The sequence below is a fragment of the Lolium perenne genome, chromosome 5, assembly GCF_019359855.2.
Source record: "Lolium perenne isolate Kyuss_39 chromosome 5, Kyuss_2.0, whole genome shotgun sequence".
Classification (NCBI taxonomy): Eukaryota; Viridiplantae; Streptophyta; class Magnoliopsida; order Poales; family Poaceae; genus Lolium; species Lolium perenne.
The window spans coordinates 3354382-3372135 of NC_067248.2; the positions used below are offsets into that span (position 1 = coordinate 3354382).

The following is a 17754-nucleotide window of genomic DNA, read 5'->3' on the forward strand; positions in this document are numbered from 1 at the left end:
TGTTGCCTTTTATCGATACTTATATGTCACATTTATGAAATAAATGTTATTTTAAATTGTTAGGTACATATGGACTGGATGAATAGGCTACAACCGATATCAGTGCACGTATATTCTGTGCAAGTAAGGAGATGCATCGAAATAGCTTTAAGTTGTGTGGAGGCTGATCGACACAAAAGGCCAAGTATTGGGTTAATCGTCAGTGCTCTTAATAAGACGGAATCTTGTGTCCAGATCCTTGATGCATTAAGAAATGACTCAGCCTCATCGATCAACCAGGTGCGACCCCTAATGACAAGATTTATCTTTTTGTGCGATATCAAATAAATGTATACGCAATGATTTAATAGACCATATTGTCACCAACCTGCAGTTTTTGCATTTTTACTGTTGCTTTATGTCGTGTGAGTTATGTATGATACTCTGTCATAACATTACCATTCTTATGCTCTTAAAAAATCACTACCTTTTAATCACGTGTTTACAAAACCGTGACCACAATTGTCGTCATATCCACCACATAGTAAGAATCTGGCATAGTCGCAGCAGGAAGCTCTCCTTGTACGCAAACATTGCCACCGCTGCCATCTCCGATCCGGACCGTTCACTCGTTTCTCACAGGCCACGGAAACACATGGAGGGAAGAGCAGATCGACTGCAGGAAAGCTTGGGAGGCGATGCCAGAGCAGTGGCCAGGTGAGGCGGCGCAGATGATCGTGCGAGACTGCGAGGGGACGTGTGGCGTATGCGTGAGAGATTGGATGCAGGATTAGCGGGAGGTGGAACATATTAGGGAAAAAAACCGTGCGCAATTGGTACTCTACACACAATTAGCGGAAGTAGTACATGTAACAAAGTATGGAACGAAGTGCGATGTCACTAAAGAGACGGTATCAAACATGGGATAGGATCAAATGTTTCTGCCAAGTTTGCGACTTTATAAGCAGGTTAAGATTAGATATATGTTTGTTTTTGTGTGTGAGTGTTAAGTTAATTAACAGCTGATTTGGATTATTCTTGTAGCTGTGCCCTTGCATTACCACCGATCATAAGATGCTGCATCTCCTCAAAGAAAAATTGATCTCTTATCAACTCTGCATAACTGACAACAGAAGTAAGGGGCGCTTAGTAACAATAACAACCTCTTGTGATCCGGAAGTTGGTACGTCAAAATCTGAGGTCCGTTTTGCAAATCAACTAAGTTCACATGCTATATGTCTTAATTATCCGTGCATCTCAATATTGTCTAATATTTATTCTTTGGTTCACGCTATTGTTTTTTTACCTACTGCTATGGGTTGTTCATTATCCGGCAGCCGGTCAGACCGAGAATCAAGGTAACACAGATTTATTTCTCTCTTCTGTAACCCTTGCTTGTTCTCTCACGTGTTACTTTACACCACATTATTTGTTCAGATCATTAGAGACTACGAGGAGGGTTTGAGCGTGACGATTAGCATGGATGCGCATTCAACAAAGCCTTGGTAGGTTTATGATTATACCAATATTTATTCTACTATTTTCATGCCATCTAAGTAAATATTTGTGACACTCTAAAACCGGTACCATTATATCACATGTTATCGATTTAGGGACGTCCACCTACACGACGTGCACGTAGAAACATACACGTGATGCAGGTGGAAGTAAAACAAATGGTAGCATTACAACGAGTTTACAATAAAACTCACAAGAAACATATATGACAACAATGACTCCAACGAGCCAAAACATACAAGTAGATACAATACAAAGATATAAATTATACATAATAAAGCCAAATACATTCAAGCACAGAGAAGAGTACAAATGAGACTAAGAGTCATGAAGATAATCAACTGCCATGCATAAACGTGCTCAGGAACGCCATCTGTGCACCGTAGGACGGCAACGGGTAAGGGATGAAGCGGGAGAGGTGCCTTGGCACGGGTCAAACCCCGGCGGATGCGCCTTCTCCCGGCTACCTCCGAGCGCCCCCGCATTGATCTCCGCCCAACGGCGAGGATCGATGCCAGGGAGGGGATCGAATCTGCCCATCGACAGATTCGCCTGTTGAGCTCCCGTTAGAGCCATGATGGCCGTCGACGCCCACGTCGGCGCGGGAGAGCGCATCGTTGCGACCAGTGAGGGTCAACTGATAGCCGACACCTCGCCTACTCCAATCGGCGCCGCCGCGCTTCGGAGGTGGCGCGCCTCACAGTCGCAGATGGCGCCGACACTCGATGCAGCCCACCGGGGACTCATCTTCATCGCCGGAGGTGGCGGAGGCGGAGCGTCCATGGACAAAGCAGTTGACGAGATGTGAGGGGAGAAGAGGGGGTGGAAGTGTAGCGGTTACTGGAGCGAGGGGAGTTGGTAGGGGAGTTAAGCCGCGTCTCCCGTGTTTTCCACGTGTACCACGGGCGCACAAAACGAGGCTAATATTTTGCTCTTCTGGGCTAGCTCTAGGGAAACTGCTGATTCAGGCGTTCTCAATAGGCCTTGGATCCGCCTAAATCCGGGCTGCTTTGACACGCACTGGCCGTACGCGGGGGTGTTGAAAGCATCAAATGGGCTGAAATCTGCTCTCCAGGGCTGCGACCTACCAAACGTACCCTTGGTTTGGGCCAGTTTTTTTACTATGATTGGTTGCTAACAATTTTATTTGGGCTTGGTGAGAGAAACTAAAGGGCATGCGATTGGTAGGTTGAAAGTTGAGGAATGTTGTGGCTAACTAATTAAACTAGTTCTTCAATCGTAATCCTCTTTAATTTTCCTAACTTTTCATTGATTTGAGATAAAGTCTACATGAAAAAGATGCTCCTCGTCCTCGTCCTCGACATTATGATTCCATTCCCGTGACCGGTTCGTAGTTTTGTCCAGTGTTTTAAATTTTATTGTGTGTTCCCTTTGGAGTTTTTTGGACGAATTTTGTCAATTGTTTCACACACGGTCGACAATTTGAATTTTTTTTCTCGAGGAGTAGCTGCGCCTCACCATTTCACACAACTTTCGTGTTCAAATTTTTCGGTTTTCACATTCATGGACGAGTAGATCTACAACTTCGTACGAGTACTAGGGAGATGTTTGTACTTGTTTACCAATGTTAAAACGGAAAAATATGAAAACGAAAGTTGTGTGAAATGGTGAGGCGTAGCTCCTCCTCGAAGGAAAATTCAAAAGGTCGAACATATGCGATGAATTTTACAAAATTCTTCGAAAATAGCTTGGAAAGGAGCACGGAATAGACATTCAAAAGCTCGACGAAACAAAAAAGCGGTCACCGGAATGGATTCCCAACATCAAGACGCATCTTTTCGTGTAGAGCTTATGTCAAATCGAACCACCGTTTTGTACATCGGAGAAAGACTAAAATGATCTAGATTATGCGTGCTGCCACCACTTTTTCACTCGCCCGAGATTGCACGCCGAGAAATGGTAGAATCGAGCATGACTAATTAACGGGTTAACTTTTAACCGTATCTAGCCTGCTTTAAGAAGTGTGCTGTGCAGGAAATATTTTTCTCCGTGTAATATAGGAAACGGGCTCGGGAGCAACCAATCATGTCCCTAATTAACAGCTTAACTGATGTTGCGGAAGTAGTCCAAGTGGTGACGTCGAGAGGTAGATGTTAGCGCCCACGCGGTAGATCACGGATGTCAGGGGAGAAGTAGTTGCCGATAATGAAGTAGTGCTCGCGCCAAAAGGAAGATCGTAGGACTATCAGACACGGTCTCCGTAAAAAACAAACGAAGGCAGTGAATGAAAATGAAGACGGTGAACGATTTGCTCGTACGAAGGCGGTAAAGCGGCACGGCGCGAGCAAAGACTGCGGCAGGGATCTGGCCGAACATAAGGGACCAAACAAGCAGGGACGGTAACGGTGAAGCTCCAGCTCGCTTCTGTTGCTGCCACGAGGAAATGGGAAGACGCCGTCGGTTGCGACCGGCAAAACATAAGAATTGGAGCGCGTTTGACTTGCGCGCAGCTCGACGTGAACAAGAGAAGGAGCATGCCGGCGGCAGATCGGAGAGGAACAAAGACACGCGGGGGGCAATAAACCGAAGGGAAATTTGGAGGGGATTTTGAGGAATGAAGTGACAAAAAAATTCAGATCTGGGATTGAGGAAAGAGGAGAGGAAATTTGTCTGAGTTTTTGCTAGAGTTTGGAAAATAAAGACGGAGGTCAAAGGGGTAGGTGGATTTGGACTAGTTTTTTTTGGGTCAAAACTTTGTCTATCATTTGACTGCTTTTATTTTATTTTATTTTAAACGAGAGAATATTTTTACGAATTAAAACAGACCTAATATTTTGTTTTAGTTTGCAGTAAAAACAGACCGGAAAACAAAGTTTAAGAAAGTAGGCTATGCTTCTTAGCAGCGATATTTTCTAGACACTAAGGAAGCTATAGCGGAGCTAAGTCTGTTAGCGTTTTTCTACAAAACAATAAAACTCCTAGAAAAATTAGACTTCAAACATTCATATCATCTAATAATCTGACAAGAAAGTCAGTAATACAAACTTGTACTCAACAATCATAGTGCATAAATGCATATTACACGAGTAGGTCTAACTTTTAAATTTAAAAGTTAAAATATTTGGACTTAACGGAGAAATAACACCATTTTTAGGGCGATTTAGCGAGCTATTAGTGAGAGATTCTATTTAATTCTAAAAGTGCTTATCTTTACCGTAAATGTTATAAATCCACTATAGCTAAGAGATAGCGCGCTATTTAAAAACTTGCTGGAAAATAATACACAGGTAATGTACCCTCATACGTGGAGAAGTTGTGAGAACATAGCATGTAGTCTTATTAGGCTAGAGAAATCGTCGTAATAATGATGTGATGCTCTAGTCTTGACATTGAAAAAGTTTCATAATACTCACAGTCGAGAGTTAATTGTTTCTTACATAGTCTGAGCTAATCTCCTAGACCTCAATCCAGAAATATGAGTAAGCCATGTCCCATGAACAAACCATACTATATCGAGTTTATTATGGCTATGTTCTTCATAAGATCATCATCGCCACCCTCTCTAATTAACATTATGTCACAACAAATAACCGTTAATTAACACCCTATAAATTGGACGTTTTCTGAAATAAACAACAATTGTAAATGTTGGGAATATACTCAGCCACAAGTAATTTCCAATCGTGTTCATGACTTCCACCTGTGATTTTTTTGTACCTGAGGAACTGATTACTTAGACTACTTAGAGAGTTACGATCAACAATGAAAGACTTCAATACCGGGATAAAGAAGCAATCAACGTATAAATACATAGAATAATATTTAAATGGTCCAAAATAAGATATAACAAATATTAGAGACACCAGAGATCATTTTAGGACAAGTATCCAGTAACACAAACACACAAATGAATCCATAGATGTGATAAAATGGCGATCGAGATGTTTATCCGATGTTCCATTGAATTGTCTTCAGCTGGAGATGTTGATCGTTGTGAACTACCATGAAACCTTACAACCACGAGTGATCAATATATTTGAAATTGTATTGGCAAGATATCACTTTTTGATGTATATAAATGGCACCTAGCAACTACATGATTATTTAGTTAGTGGAGTTTAGACTCATTTGCGGAAAAAATATTTTCTTTTCTCCTACTTTCAAAATACCTTTTAACTTTTAAAATTCATCTTTTGGACACACTGGAATCTATCAGGTGCTCCTACCAATTCTAAGGACACACTAGCATAACCCCATGAACTGATCTTAACGGATACCCCGGCTATGGATATATGGTAGCCTAGCTTCGTATACTCCTAACCCATTGTTTATCCCAATAAGTTTTATTAAGAAACTGGAAAGATAAGATCTTCCAAATAGTTCCAAGTAGAGTCACTCATAGTTGTCCATAACCGGGCACGCGGCTAACTACATAGTTTGACACTCTCGAGATGTGTGTGCTCTTTACCCGTAGGACCCGGTCTGCCCCATTTACCGTTACACACATTTTGCATAAGGGTAGGGAGAAGTCCAATCCATAACCATTAGGAAGTAATAACCCAAACTGCCCACGTGACGTACCAACCTACTCTATTCTACATCTCTGGTCACGATGGATTTTAGTTACCACAACTTACTAGATCAAGTATTAGCCCATACCAACAGACACACGGTAACACAAATATGCTACTAAACAAGAAACATGTCAAATCTCTTAAGTCCTAGGTGGCCATCCATAAGTGTGATACACACGATGGCCATAGACATGATTCCGGTGTAACCACTCAACATAAATCAATCAATGTCACTTTCTACCCGGACAATTCATTAAGTTCAGTTGTTTTCATTAAAAAAACATAACTCTTCATTCACCTCACCACATCATGATATCCCAACCCATGTATCTAAAAATAGCATTGCTAAGAATTCTACAATAGGATGGCGACAAAGGATAATAGAGTAAAGACATGACACATAGGAACCATAGCATAGCAATATATATTTAGGAAACAATGGTACACATGCATAGGCACTGAAAACAACAACAAAATGCATATAAAAAATAATGGGACAATGAAGTGACGCTTGCCTCGTTAATTTTTGTCGTTCACGCACTCTTCGCAATCACAGGAATAATACTCCGGCAATCTAACGATGGCAAACAATTGCACATTCAATAACCAAAGTAATAAAAACAATATATGCATGCATGATAATTTATTAACTTTCACAATTAAACACATTAACCTTCCTGGTTATTTAGAATAACATATGATGCATGCAAAAAAGGTATTTTATAGTGTGTTAAGTTTTAAATTCGAATTCTGTAGATTTTTTCAAAAATCTCTTAAATAATTTTGGTATCAGGTTCATGTATAGAGAATTAAATTTAAAAGCCGATGACAAAGAATCAACTTAATCGGATTTGTAGAACTTAAGTTATGTCAAAATACTCCATTAGAGTGTTTGAAATTCACGAAAATTAAATTATAGTAAAATTGGGTTTTTATTATGTATTAATATATTATACAATTTTCTAAATCCATATATATTATATTTACGAAAAACGGCCTTGTAGATGTTTTTCTATGAATTTTACAAGTTCCAGTTAGTACGGGAATTCAAGTTTATTCAGAAAACAGCCCGCCACGTGCCGCGATGCTAATGGACAATACCCTTCACGCGAATCAGCAAAATATAAAGTCGGATTAAAAGAAAATAGGTGGCTGAGATTAGATCTGGGAGCTAAACCCAAAAAAACGGAGACAGACGGCGACTAGCAACGCGAGGGTCGGACTGTCGACGTTGGTTGCGGCTCCGGCGATCTTCCGAGGATGAGAAGTAGAGGACGGTCGTCGGATCGTCACTGTGGTCACGATGGTGTTCTTGGCGGCATCTCCTCCTTCCCGAAACATTGGCTATGCGCGGATGGAGTCCGTGAACTCCGATGAAACTCCAGCAATGAATCACGGACGTTCCCATGCTCTACATATGGGGGAAAATTAGGGTGACGTTGTACTGCAAGGAGAAGAGCTTAGTTCTAAAAGGCGAGCCATGGGCGCTCCGAATCAGTGACCTTCGCTCACAAAACGACGGTGGCGGCGAGATCGATTCCGAGCTCTTGGAGTAGGGTTTCGAGATATTTTTAAAGGGCAAATCGTACGAGGATGTGTGCAAAAGGGAGTAAGAAACGGGGTGGAATATAAGAGAAAAACGCGGAAAAACGAGTCGGTAACGAAGTCATGTTCGTCCTGGACGATCGCGGGCCTGAGCTGTCAGCATACTGTGGGCCATGCTCAGTCGGCCACTCGGTTGACCCGGCCGGTCGTTTTTTAGTTCTTTTTTCCCTTTTCTTATTCTAATTTCTCTTGTACAATCTAATTTAGGACCCCGATTTGACTGGAATAATTTTTTTGAAAATTTTCAAAATCCTAAATACTATTTCATGACATTCTGAGACTACTTCTCTGTCCAAAGCAAATACTCAAAATAATTATTGTAGGCTATTCCTAATAGCTTTTGGAAAATTTGAATTGACTATTGATTTCTTCAGAATGATTGTCAAAATATGAATGAATTCTCGATGCATTACCCAAACCTAAAATCTGGGATGTTACATATGGCAAAGACGATATGTAGAAGGCACATGAAAGACCGAGGTCTATCAACTACTGCCGGTGAATAAGATATTATCAAAATCTAAACTATTTAGAGCTAATTAAACTAAAGCAATAAATAAACTTGCAATAACTATCCCAAATAAGAACAAAATAAAACATGCAAGTAAGTAAATTGCTAGAACCGAAAAACATCAAACGTATCCCTAAGCTCAAGTCTCTGGTGCGAATCTATGTCTTTGTTGGTGAGGCTTAGGAATGTAATATCGAACTCACTAAGAGATTACCTTCTTCTCCTTAATAATCTACGTTCATGAAGAACATGACCAGTCATCATGGTGGAACTTGAGGTGTTCCTCGAATCTTCACAAACTTCTTAAGGAGGATCCACAAGAAGGAAACTCCCAATCAACCCCTAGACAACTATGAGTTGCCAAATCTCTAAGGAAACACGGGTCATGATCTCTAAGGAAAGGCTAAAATTTTCTATGTCCAAAATAAATACCTTTATAAAACTCGAGGGAGTGCTTTTTGCCATGGGATAGGCAACGCAAACTATTTTTGTATACTGAACAACAATCTTTTATATTTATATTACAAGGTTTGAAAATTTTGTCTATATTTAACAGACATGGAATGATTCTATTTATTACATTTATATGTTATACTAGTTGCTGAGGCAGCACGATTGTTGATAAGTTTGTATATAGTTATGGAATGACTAAACGGGTTAATTGTGCTATATATACTTCTACCTTTGAGTATCCATATGTGTCGCGCAGGATATTGCTAGGTCATGTAGGTGGCGAAGTCTCTATTTGGAACCACCAGAACCAGGTATGTAATATCATCCTTCTGTCGTTCCCAGCACAATGTGCAATGTCAAAAGTATTATATAACGTATATCTTTCATTCTAAATTAAATTACTCAAAGAAATATAGAATGGAACTAATGACCTAAGTGAAACGTGGGTAATTATTACCTAAATGGAGTTTCCGAGGTTGTTACGGTATAGGATGCCCCCTCCATCTCTAGTTTGGGTCGATTCGGGTCGTTAGGTGTTATGCGAGGCATATCATGTGAAGTCATCATGCCATGCATGTTGTTGGCATGAATGCGAAGACAACCAATTATTGCCACATGAGGTGGGTCTAATATGGTGCGACGCTGAATAGAAGTAGGGAATTATGGGATGCTTCCTGCTTCTAGACTAACTTCCAGGAATATTGGAGTTAATTCCAAAAGGCCACCACATTACAGCGACAAGTTCGAAAACCACCACTATTCGGTAAAATTGCAAAAATCCACCGAAATTGAGTGAATTTGTTGCAATGTCAACCGATTGTTGATTTTTAACATGTTAACAAGGTTTCTGACGAGTGAGGCCTACTTTTAGTCCTACGTGGCAGGGTTGTAAATGTGGAAGGAGATTAAATTTAGATATATCTAAATTTTAGGTTTAATTGCAAATTTTCTTGTGTGGCGTTGACCAACAACCCCCACGCGCGGAGATGCGCCGGCCTCCCCGAACTTGACGGTGACGCTTGCTGGCGCCCGCCCCGAGCTCGTCCGCCCGCGCCGGCACGTGATGGAGCTCGCCTGCACCTATCCCTTGCGGAGCTCGCCCGAGCCGGCCCATGGCGGAGCTCGCCGGGGCCAATGCTCGCCCAGGTTGCCCTCGCCCGCCTTGCTAGTGTCGACGCATGTGCTCGCCCTCGTCCGCCTCGCCTGCGCTAGACCCTTGCAGAGCTCGCCCGTGGCGGAGCTCGCCAGGCCTCAACTGCGTTGGCGACGTGCTCGCTAGCCCCTTGCCCGACGGGCCTCACCTGCGCTGGAGCCCGCCCACGCCGCCTCATCTGGACCATCGACATGCTCTCCGGCCCCGAGATCTCCTGTGCTGTTGTCGATCCGTGGATGGAGGGCAGGGACGGAGCAGGACACGACGGTGGTTGATCTCACGATCTCGCTGATGGCTACGTAAATACGATCGGATTAAATACGATCGGATGGCTACGTAAATTTTAGTGTTTCTTAATGAGCCCAAACGATAGATTCAATAAGTTCAACATTGATGTTACTGTATTGTATTGCAAAGTTCTTTGCTAGTTACTCCTTCCCAATTTAGGATGCATATAAGGTTTGGTCAAAGTCAAACTTTATAAAGTTGGTCCAACTATATATAAAAATATATCAATTTTTATAATTCCAAATGCGTATAATATGAAAATATATTTCATGACGATTCTAATAACATTGAGACAATGTTGTAGATGTTGCTATAATTTTCTATATATTTAATCAAAGTTTATAGAGTTTGACTTTCACCAAAACAAATATGCATCCTAATTTGGGAGAGAGGAAGTACCAACTAACTACCGACATCAGCATCACCACTTAAGAAATTGCTATAATTAATGTAGAGAAGCAATGATCTATAATAAACAAAACTAACAAGTCAGCACTGAATCCCAGTCCAAATATTAAAGATAATTATACCTTGCACCGGTTATGGCCGAACTGCTGCACCTTGTCATGGCTTCCTCTTCCTACCTAATGCTGCAATCAATAAGCTGAGAAAAATTAAAGTAATCAAACAAATTTCAACTAGCTATGTTGCCAAGATACTGTAGTGTCATGGGGATTCAACCAATATCTTTACGGCAGAAAGACTATCTTTATGCTTATAAAGAGCTTGTTAGGTACAATCTGGTAGAAAACGACTACAATTACTGTCAATACTTGCTTAAACATCAGTACAATCAGGGGAAATCATCTATGCAGATGGAGAAAATGGCAAATTTTAGAAGTGTGTACCTGATACTTGTGGCACCTATTGGTAGCGACACCAGAATTGCTCGTGGCAAGAATATATTGCCAAAACAAATTATCATGGCAGTTTGATTTGGCACTAAAATGATAGGAGCCAACTGTTGACCAACATCATGTCCAGTTCTTCTCTTCGTCCCAAATACCCGATCAACAAAAAACTGGTGAATAAAATATAGATTAGAACAATCCGACGCTAATAAAATCACATACCTCCATGCAAGGTGATTAATTCCATGTTAATAGCATACATTTAACTTCTTAATCCAATAACCATGAAACAAAAATCAAGCTAAGGAAAGTACATTTCATTTGGAAGCAGTGAACTATACATTTGAAATATCGATGGACCACACAAGCGCAATGTAAAAAAGGATAAACCTCTAAGATTCCATCCTAGCTAACACGGACACAGAACAACCTATGTAATTAGATGAAAGACGTGTAGCGTAGGAGATAACTAAACTGAATGAATCCGCTTGAGAAAGGAGTTTTTATCTAATTCCATGACAGTCTATCAACTGTCATAAAATTTGGCAAAGTCAAAGGGGATGCAGCTGCTGTTTTGTCACCTATCATTGTAACTCCATTGTAAATTCAAATTGGTGCTATATATGATTGTAAGAAACGTTGCAACTGTATCAAAAGAGGGATCTGAATATCTGTCATCCATCACGCGATAATGTTGTGGTTGTAATACATTTCTCATGAGCACGCTCAAGGTACCAATGATCCAAAATCTAGTGATTGGTATTTCTTGGTAAAAAAAAAGCAAGTGTGTGCTCTTAACAAAAAGGATGCAACAAAAATACTCAGTTCTTATAACTAATCATCACAAGGACTAAAAATATTTATGGGTTGTTAAGGAAGCAATACTTCATAGAAATCAGATGTTGTGTTATTAAGTCATTCGTAACTCAAAAGAAAAAAATATTTTTTTATATAATAACCTCATTAATTCATAAAGAGATGGCACATTAGATGAATGAAAAATAGGAGGTGAAAGGGACACAAGGACTAATAATATGTATAGGTTCATTTGTGCAGAAATAGAGCATATGGATTTTGGAAGATTGGAAAAAAAATACTCACCTTGTCACTTAAGCATTACTATCCTCTTGCTTCAACTATCTCTCCATTAAGCTCAGTATTTTGTAGTCGCTCCCTATGTGCTTATGTTTCCTCCTCTCAGCTTCAAGGGCTGCCAATGTTGTACACTTGCTAAATTATTTCTGTTTCCTAAAACACAGCTAAACCCCAACAATTAAGGGAAGTTATGAATGTATGTTCCAAATAACTGGAATTATAATTGACAACATGTGATTGCCATCGGGCACTTAAAATCAAATAATGCTTTATGAGTAGACCAAAGAAAATTGCACCGCCTAGTTAACATGATTTTTAATTTGGCCAAACCAGATTTCTACATAAACTCAAGATTCCAAAATTCAATTAAGCTCCACTGAAGTTGTTAGGCCAACATAGACAGCTCAATACAGTTCCAGACAAGAAATCAAGACATTGCCTATTTAGTGTTGTTCATAGAAATCTTCGTGTCCTCCCATCTTGAGAAATTTCAATTTGAGGCTCCAAAATTCTAGATTCATTTGATGGGTTGTTCGAGCGTAAATCTGTCTGAGAAACAGAGGGATATTATTTTAAAAATAAAGAATGCACCTCACCTATTGAAGGGAGTAACGAATACTCTGCTTTATTTGGACAGCTAGCTTGTGCAACCTCCCATAATAATGTTGAATACATAAACCACAAATTTCTTTACCAAAAAAAAAGAATCACTGACCATTCTTTTAGTAGTAAGAAAATTAAGAATAACCAAATTGGTTGTGAGACAGATTAGCATGTACCAAGATTGTCGACACTAATTTCCAAGGAGATCCTCTAGTAATAATATGGACCATATGAGTACCCCAAGAATCCTGATTCACTAAAACTCGTCGGCATCAATGAACAAAACCTTATTTTTTACAGAAACAAATAAAGATTTTCTGACGATTTAGTCGAAAGCTTGGAAGTAGCACATCCGAGAAAAGTACAAAAAACTTCAAGTGCTTGGTTGTAGCATAAAGAAGACCGTATTATTAAATCTTCACTACTCTAGCCTACCAATTTTGCCATCACTTGCATTGTTTCATGACCTGTCTATCCACAAATGGTCAGAGTACTGTTTAATTAAGAGCAGATCAGTAGACTATGCATATGAGGAGAAATAAGAACTGGATGAAATCAAGCAGTTGAATGACATGTGTCATAAGGAAATCAACCAACAGTTCAGAGGGTAGCAGTCCTGTGGGGGGGGGGGGGGAGAAATTGGACATGATGCACTGGAAAAGCAAAATCAGAGCTGAACGGCTGTACCTCAAGAGGTTGTTTGCTACTTGCAGCTACAGAGACCAAATGCATCCATGCATGCGAAAAATCAAAACATAAACAACAATAAGGTCATTCTGAATTTCGGAGCAACTGAATTTGAACGTTTTGGAACCTGGAAGTCCCAAGGGGCGTCCGGCAAATGGTCGGGACTGCGAGGCAAGCAGGGACCAGAGGAGCCATGGGAGGGAGACGGACCAGGCGGCGCGACGCTGGTGGCCCCCAAACAGCGAGCGCGAGATGCTAAAGCGGTGGATCCACGGAGAGCAGCTGGATTGTCCATACGGAGAGGATGTGGAGCCGGCGCCGGTGCAGCATCCTGCTCCGCTGCCGCCATTGGTTCATCGTGCTGCAGCGTTGGGGAGAAGTCGGAGGCAGGAGGCGCGGAGCGACGCGATGAAGCTATCGGAAGCAAGGAGAGCAAGGAGAGCAAGGAGAGCAAGCAGGGAGCAACCTCAGGACATGAGTCGTGCCGGCCGGAGCTAGGACGGAGGCGGCCGGAACAGGGAAAAAAGAATGGGAGAGGGTGTGGGTGGCCGAGTTTAGGATAGGGCGGTGAAGCTTGGAAGATGGCCCCAGATGACAAACCGTATTTCTTTTTTGCATATTAGATGATTATGAGAAGCTGGGCACACACTATAAAAAAGTGAGAAATTTCCATGTTGCTTTTAAAACAGTGGAAGAGGATATGTATCGAACTGATTAAGCATTTTTCATTTTTATGTAGACAAGAGTGATGGCAATCAACGACAAGAATCGGGAGTTTCGGCCAAGGTCCACCATTAGGGCAGCTAAATTCATCGAGCCGCTACAAGCATTTGTGTTCGGTGATACTCTAGGATATATCGGTGTTTATTCATATATAAAAAAGGAGAAGCTGCATAATTTTAGAGGTCATGCGAGTTGCGTCAACTCACTGGTGGTTCACCCCAGTGAGCCATTAGTGCTCTCGGCATCTCACGACGAGCTGGTCAAACTTTGGAACTGGGAGGCTGGCTGGCAATGCATACGGACGTTCAAAGGATACTCGGGCCCCGTGTATCAAGTCAAGTTCGACCCGCAGACTGCGGGAAACACTTTTGCTAGTTGCTCAATTGACTTCACAATAAAGGTTTATTAATTAGTTGGTGTACATTTTTTTTTAGTATAAGAGCAGTTTCCATATCAATTTCCCTAATAATGTCGTACTGATGCTTGAGATTGACAGATGTGGAACATGGATACTCCTACTCCCGTCGCCTCATTCGAGTGCGATCAAGGATCTACTAGTGGTCTTGATTATTTCTGCCCGGGCGGGGCTTTGCAGTATTTGGTTACAGACAGTGAGTATCTGGGGATTGCACAGGTATGACATCTTCAATATTTTTTTATAGCAACACATGCAGAGCTCATGAAAAAAGAAGCAAAATATAGTACTTACTACTAATGATGCATGTGTAAATTATTTTGGTGTGCCACCTCAAGATCCATGTTTTTGCCAGATCTGGGATTTGCAATCAAATACATGTATTAAACTTATCAACGGACTCCAAAAAATGGGCTGCAATATTGCTGTGGTTGAACGTCCATCAGGTCGTCCGATTCTGCTTACAGTGTCAGATGACCACACTATTGCTTTTTGTGATTCAACAACTCACAGGTACCATTTTTATTACCCTACGCTAGCCAACATCTTTCACTCGGGCAAACATTGCAACTGTATTTCCCATTCCTTCTTAATGATGCCATGCATCAACGGTACTAGAACCAGTCAATGAAAATACTACCATGCTTTATAATTTTGCAGGTATGATAATAGGGTTAATTTTAATATGGGACGTGTCGAGGGCTTCGCATACATTAAAATGACAAAAAGGTAAACGAATCTCCCACGAATCGTGTAGTCGCCCCCATCATTTAATTTTCTAGATTCTCTCTCTAACCATAGCATCATATGCGTGTAGCCTCGCCATCCTGTGTTACAAGGGAATTGCAATCATGGAAATTGATTAATCTCCCACGAAGATCCATCATCTAATGAAGGTGACAACGGTTGGTTTCGACGATCACTTGGTACACTGTAAGATACCATCCTTGGATCGTTTGGTATCAGTCATCATGTATGCAGTGCGCATTGGAATTTTCGTGGATACCATCATCTTGGTAATAACGGAATCAACAAATTAATGTTAACATTGTCTACTTTTTTTGTGCGTCACCACATTCTTCGTGCATTGGAATGTACCGTGCGTGCAGACTACCACTGTGTGAAAACCAAGTAGTTTCACCGTTTTAATTGTGCTCTTACGTAGTACAATTTGCTCTGCACTTAATTCATTTATTTTCTACGTAGAACCGGCGAATTAAACAGGCGGGAAACCAGGATTTAAAAAGAAATGATTGGCTAACTATTGCAGATAAACCAAGTTGGGTGTTTGGAGACTCGATATGTTTTAAACATAAGGCCGTAGCCCTGCGTTAAATTAATAACGCCATCACGGCAAGGTTACACGGTACTGAAAGACAGTTTACAGGCAACGAAAACAACAAAAGATGGAAAAAGAAGCACATCTTGTTCATCATGGCCTTCGTCCAGCTCCGCAATAGGACCGGAGCATAGGCAGAGTCGGTGAAGAAGCACGCCGAAGGAGAATCATGCCGTCGTCAACCTCAAGGAGGCCAGCCATGTCGCATTGCCGCCATCCACCTCCGAAGAACGCACCCTGCTTTCTCGCCCCGGATCGAAGGGCGCCGTTCCCGTCTAGAGGTGGAGCAGCTCCCCCGAGCACGCACGGAAAATGGAAGACATGTTGCCATGGGGAGGACTCCGGGCACTACCGCCTCAATGCCGCCATCCACAGACTTCACCACCGCCCGCAGCAGCAACCACCGCAACGAGACGCAAAATGCCAGGCGAAGACGCCACAGAAGACACGGTGAGGAAGATGGGCTAGTGCCACCGGGCATGGCCAAGAGTCGCCGCCGCTCGCCAAAGCAGAGCCTGGCAAGAACTTGACCAACCACCGCACGAAGAGCAACCGCAACTGGAAGCCACCAACCCCCGCCGAGCTCATCCACTTGATCCGCCATCTCAAGGCAGCGCCTTCAAGAAGGGTACGACGCCAGAGCACCGCCGCTGCCCAAGCCGAAGCTTCGGGTTTTCACCTGAGATAGGCAGGTAAGGGAGGAGAGGAAAAACCTCGAAGTCGCCTTCAAGAAGGAGAACGGCGCGCAGCGTCGTCGACGTCATGGCCGCCGCCGTCGGCCAAGGGATTCCCCCGGTCAGCCCCACCTCCGGTCCACCCACCGACCGCCGGAGATCTAGGGCCGAGGAGGACGCATGAGCAGCGAGGGGAGAAGCCGCCATCTTCAGATCTTGTTCGTAGGCCAAGCGAGGAGGCCTCCGAACCGCGACCTCGCCTGCCGCCACCACGCCGCCCACGCAGCCATGTAGCCGCCAAGCAGTACCGACGACCGCCACCCGCTGCCAGGTCGGTGTCGTCACCTCCACCCGGGGCCGCCGCCCCGGCGTACCGGTGCCCTCGAGCGCGGGGGATTCCCTCCCTTCACCCACGCGAGAGCCAAGAGAGTCAATCCCCGCCGCCCCCTTCGTCGGATCCGGGCGCCTTTGGCCGGCGGCCCTCCGGGGGCGACGAGGAGGGGAGGAAGAGGAGGGGAGAGCGCTGGCGGCGGCCTAGGGTTTGGCCCCCTTGGTCGCCTGGAGGAGGCGACGCGAGGGGAGCAGGGGGGGCCTCTTTGTCACTCCGCACCAATCAAGTGCGTGGGTTTGGACTGCGAGTTCACCAACCCTCGCGAGGCCAATGTATGAGTGAAAGGACGAGATGTCGCCTAGAGGGGGGGGGTGAATAGGCGTTTAAAAACTCTTACGGATTTGTCTTGTAAGAATGCGGAATTAAACTAACGTTTATTTTACAAGCACAAACCCTAAATATGCTATGCTCATCTAAGTGCAACAACAACAACTAGAGCTAAGCAAGATAGGCACAATATATATATAAACAACAAGTGATAGCAAGATATAATAGACACTTCAAGCTCGATGGCTATCACAAAGGAAAGTAAACTCGGGTATAGAAATAACCGAGGCACGCGGAGACGAAGATGTATTCTCGTGTTCCCTTTCTTTGCAAGAAGGTACGTCACGTTTGGAGAGGTGGGGATCCCACGAAGGATTTCCCAACGCCACGAAGGCTCACCTTCTTCTCCGAGCCAATTCCACGAAGGATAATGGCCCTTTCCTTATGGCTACCTTTTCCTCCACTCCCGAGATGGCAAGCTCCACAACCACTTCACAAGCTCCATGAAGGAGAAGCCCGGGCCCCTTCACAACCTTCCACGAAGAGGTCACCGGGACACCAACCAAGCCAACTAGGAGGCCACCCTCCAAGAGTAACAAGCTCACGGTCTCTCACTCGAACTAATCGTGGTGGAGAGCTCAACACTATGCAATGATGCAAAGCAAGA

General features: G+C 42.9%; 1 protein-coding gene and 1 long non-coding RNA gene across 6 annotated transcripts in view; one reads left to right on the plus strand and one right to left on the minus strand.

Annotated features, from left to right (window-relative positions):
* Positions 1-17754, plus strand: part of LOC127321766 (putative cysteine-rich receptor-like protein kinase 12) — a 62154-nt gene that overhangs the window by 3180 nt on the left and 41220 nt on the right. For 3 of the 5 annotated variants that reach the window (XM_071819713.1, XM_051350738.2, XM_051350734.2), the window contains 10 exons: positions 64-279; positions 1024-1179; positions 1317-1337; positions 1417-1484; positions 8858-8912; positions 14018-14401; positions 14498-14635; positions 14772-14929; positions 15077-15145; positions 15234-15565. In XM_071819713.1, the coding sequence (XP_071675814.1) occupies positions 64-279; positions 1024-1179; positions 1317-1337; positions 1417-1484; positions 8858-8912; positions 14018-14401; positions 14498-14635; positions 14772-14929; positions 15077-15145; positions 15234-15282 (1314 nt within the window). In that variant the 3' untranslated portion in view covers positions 15283-15565. Of the gene's footprint in view, positions 1-63; positions 280-1023; positions 1180-1316; positions 1338-1416; positions 1485-8857; positions 8913-14017; positions 14402-14497; positions 14636-14771; positions 14930-15076; positions 15146-15233; positions 15566-17754 lie in introns of those variants that run through there. The other 2 variants (XM_051350739.2, XM_051350741.2) reach the window with 2 other exon arrangements.
* On the minus strand, positions 6461-11107 carry LOC139830952 (uncharacterized). The gene is made up of 3 exons (XR_011744500.1): positions 10891-11107; positions 10573-10632; positions 6461-6606 (listed from the first exon to the last, which is right to left on the minus strand). It is a non-coding gene; the product is annotated as an uncharacterized lncRNA (long non-coding RNA).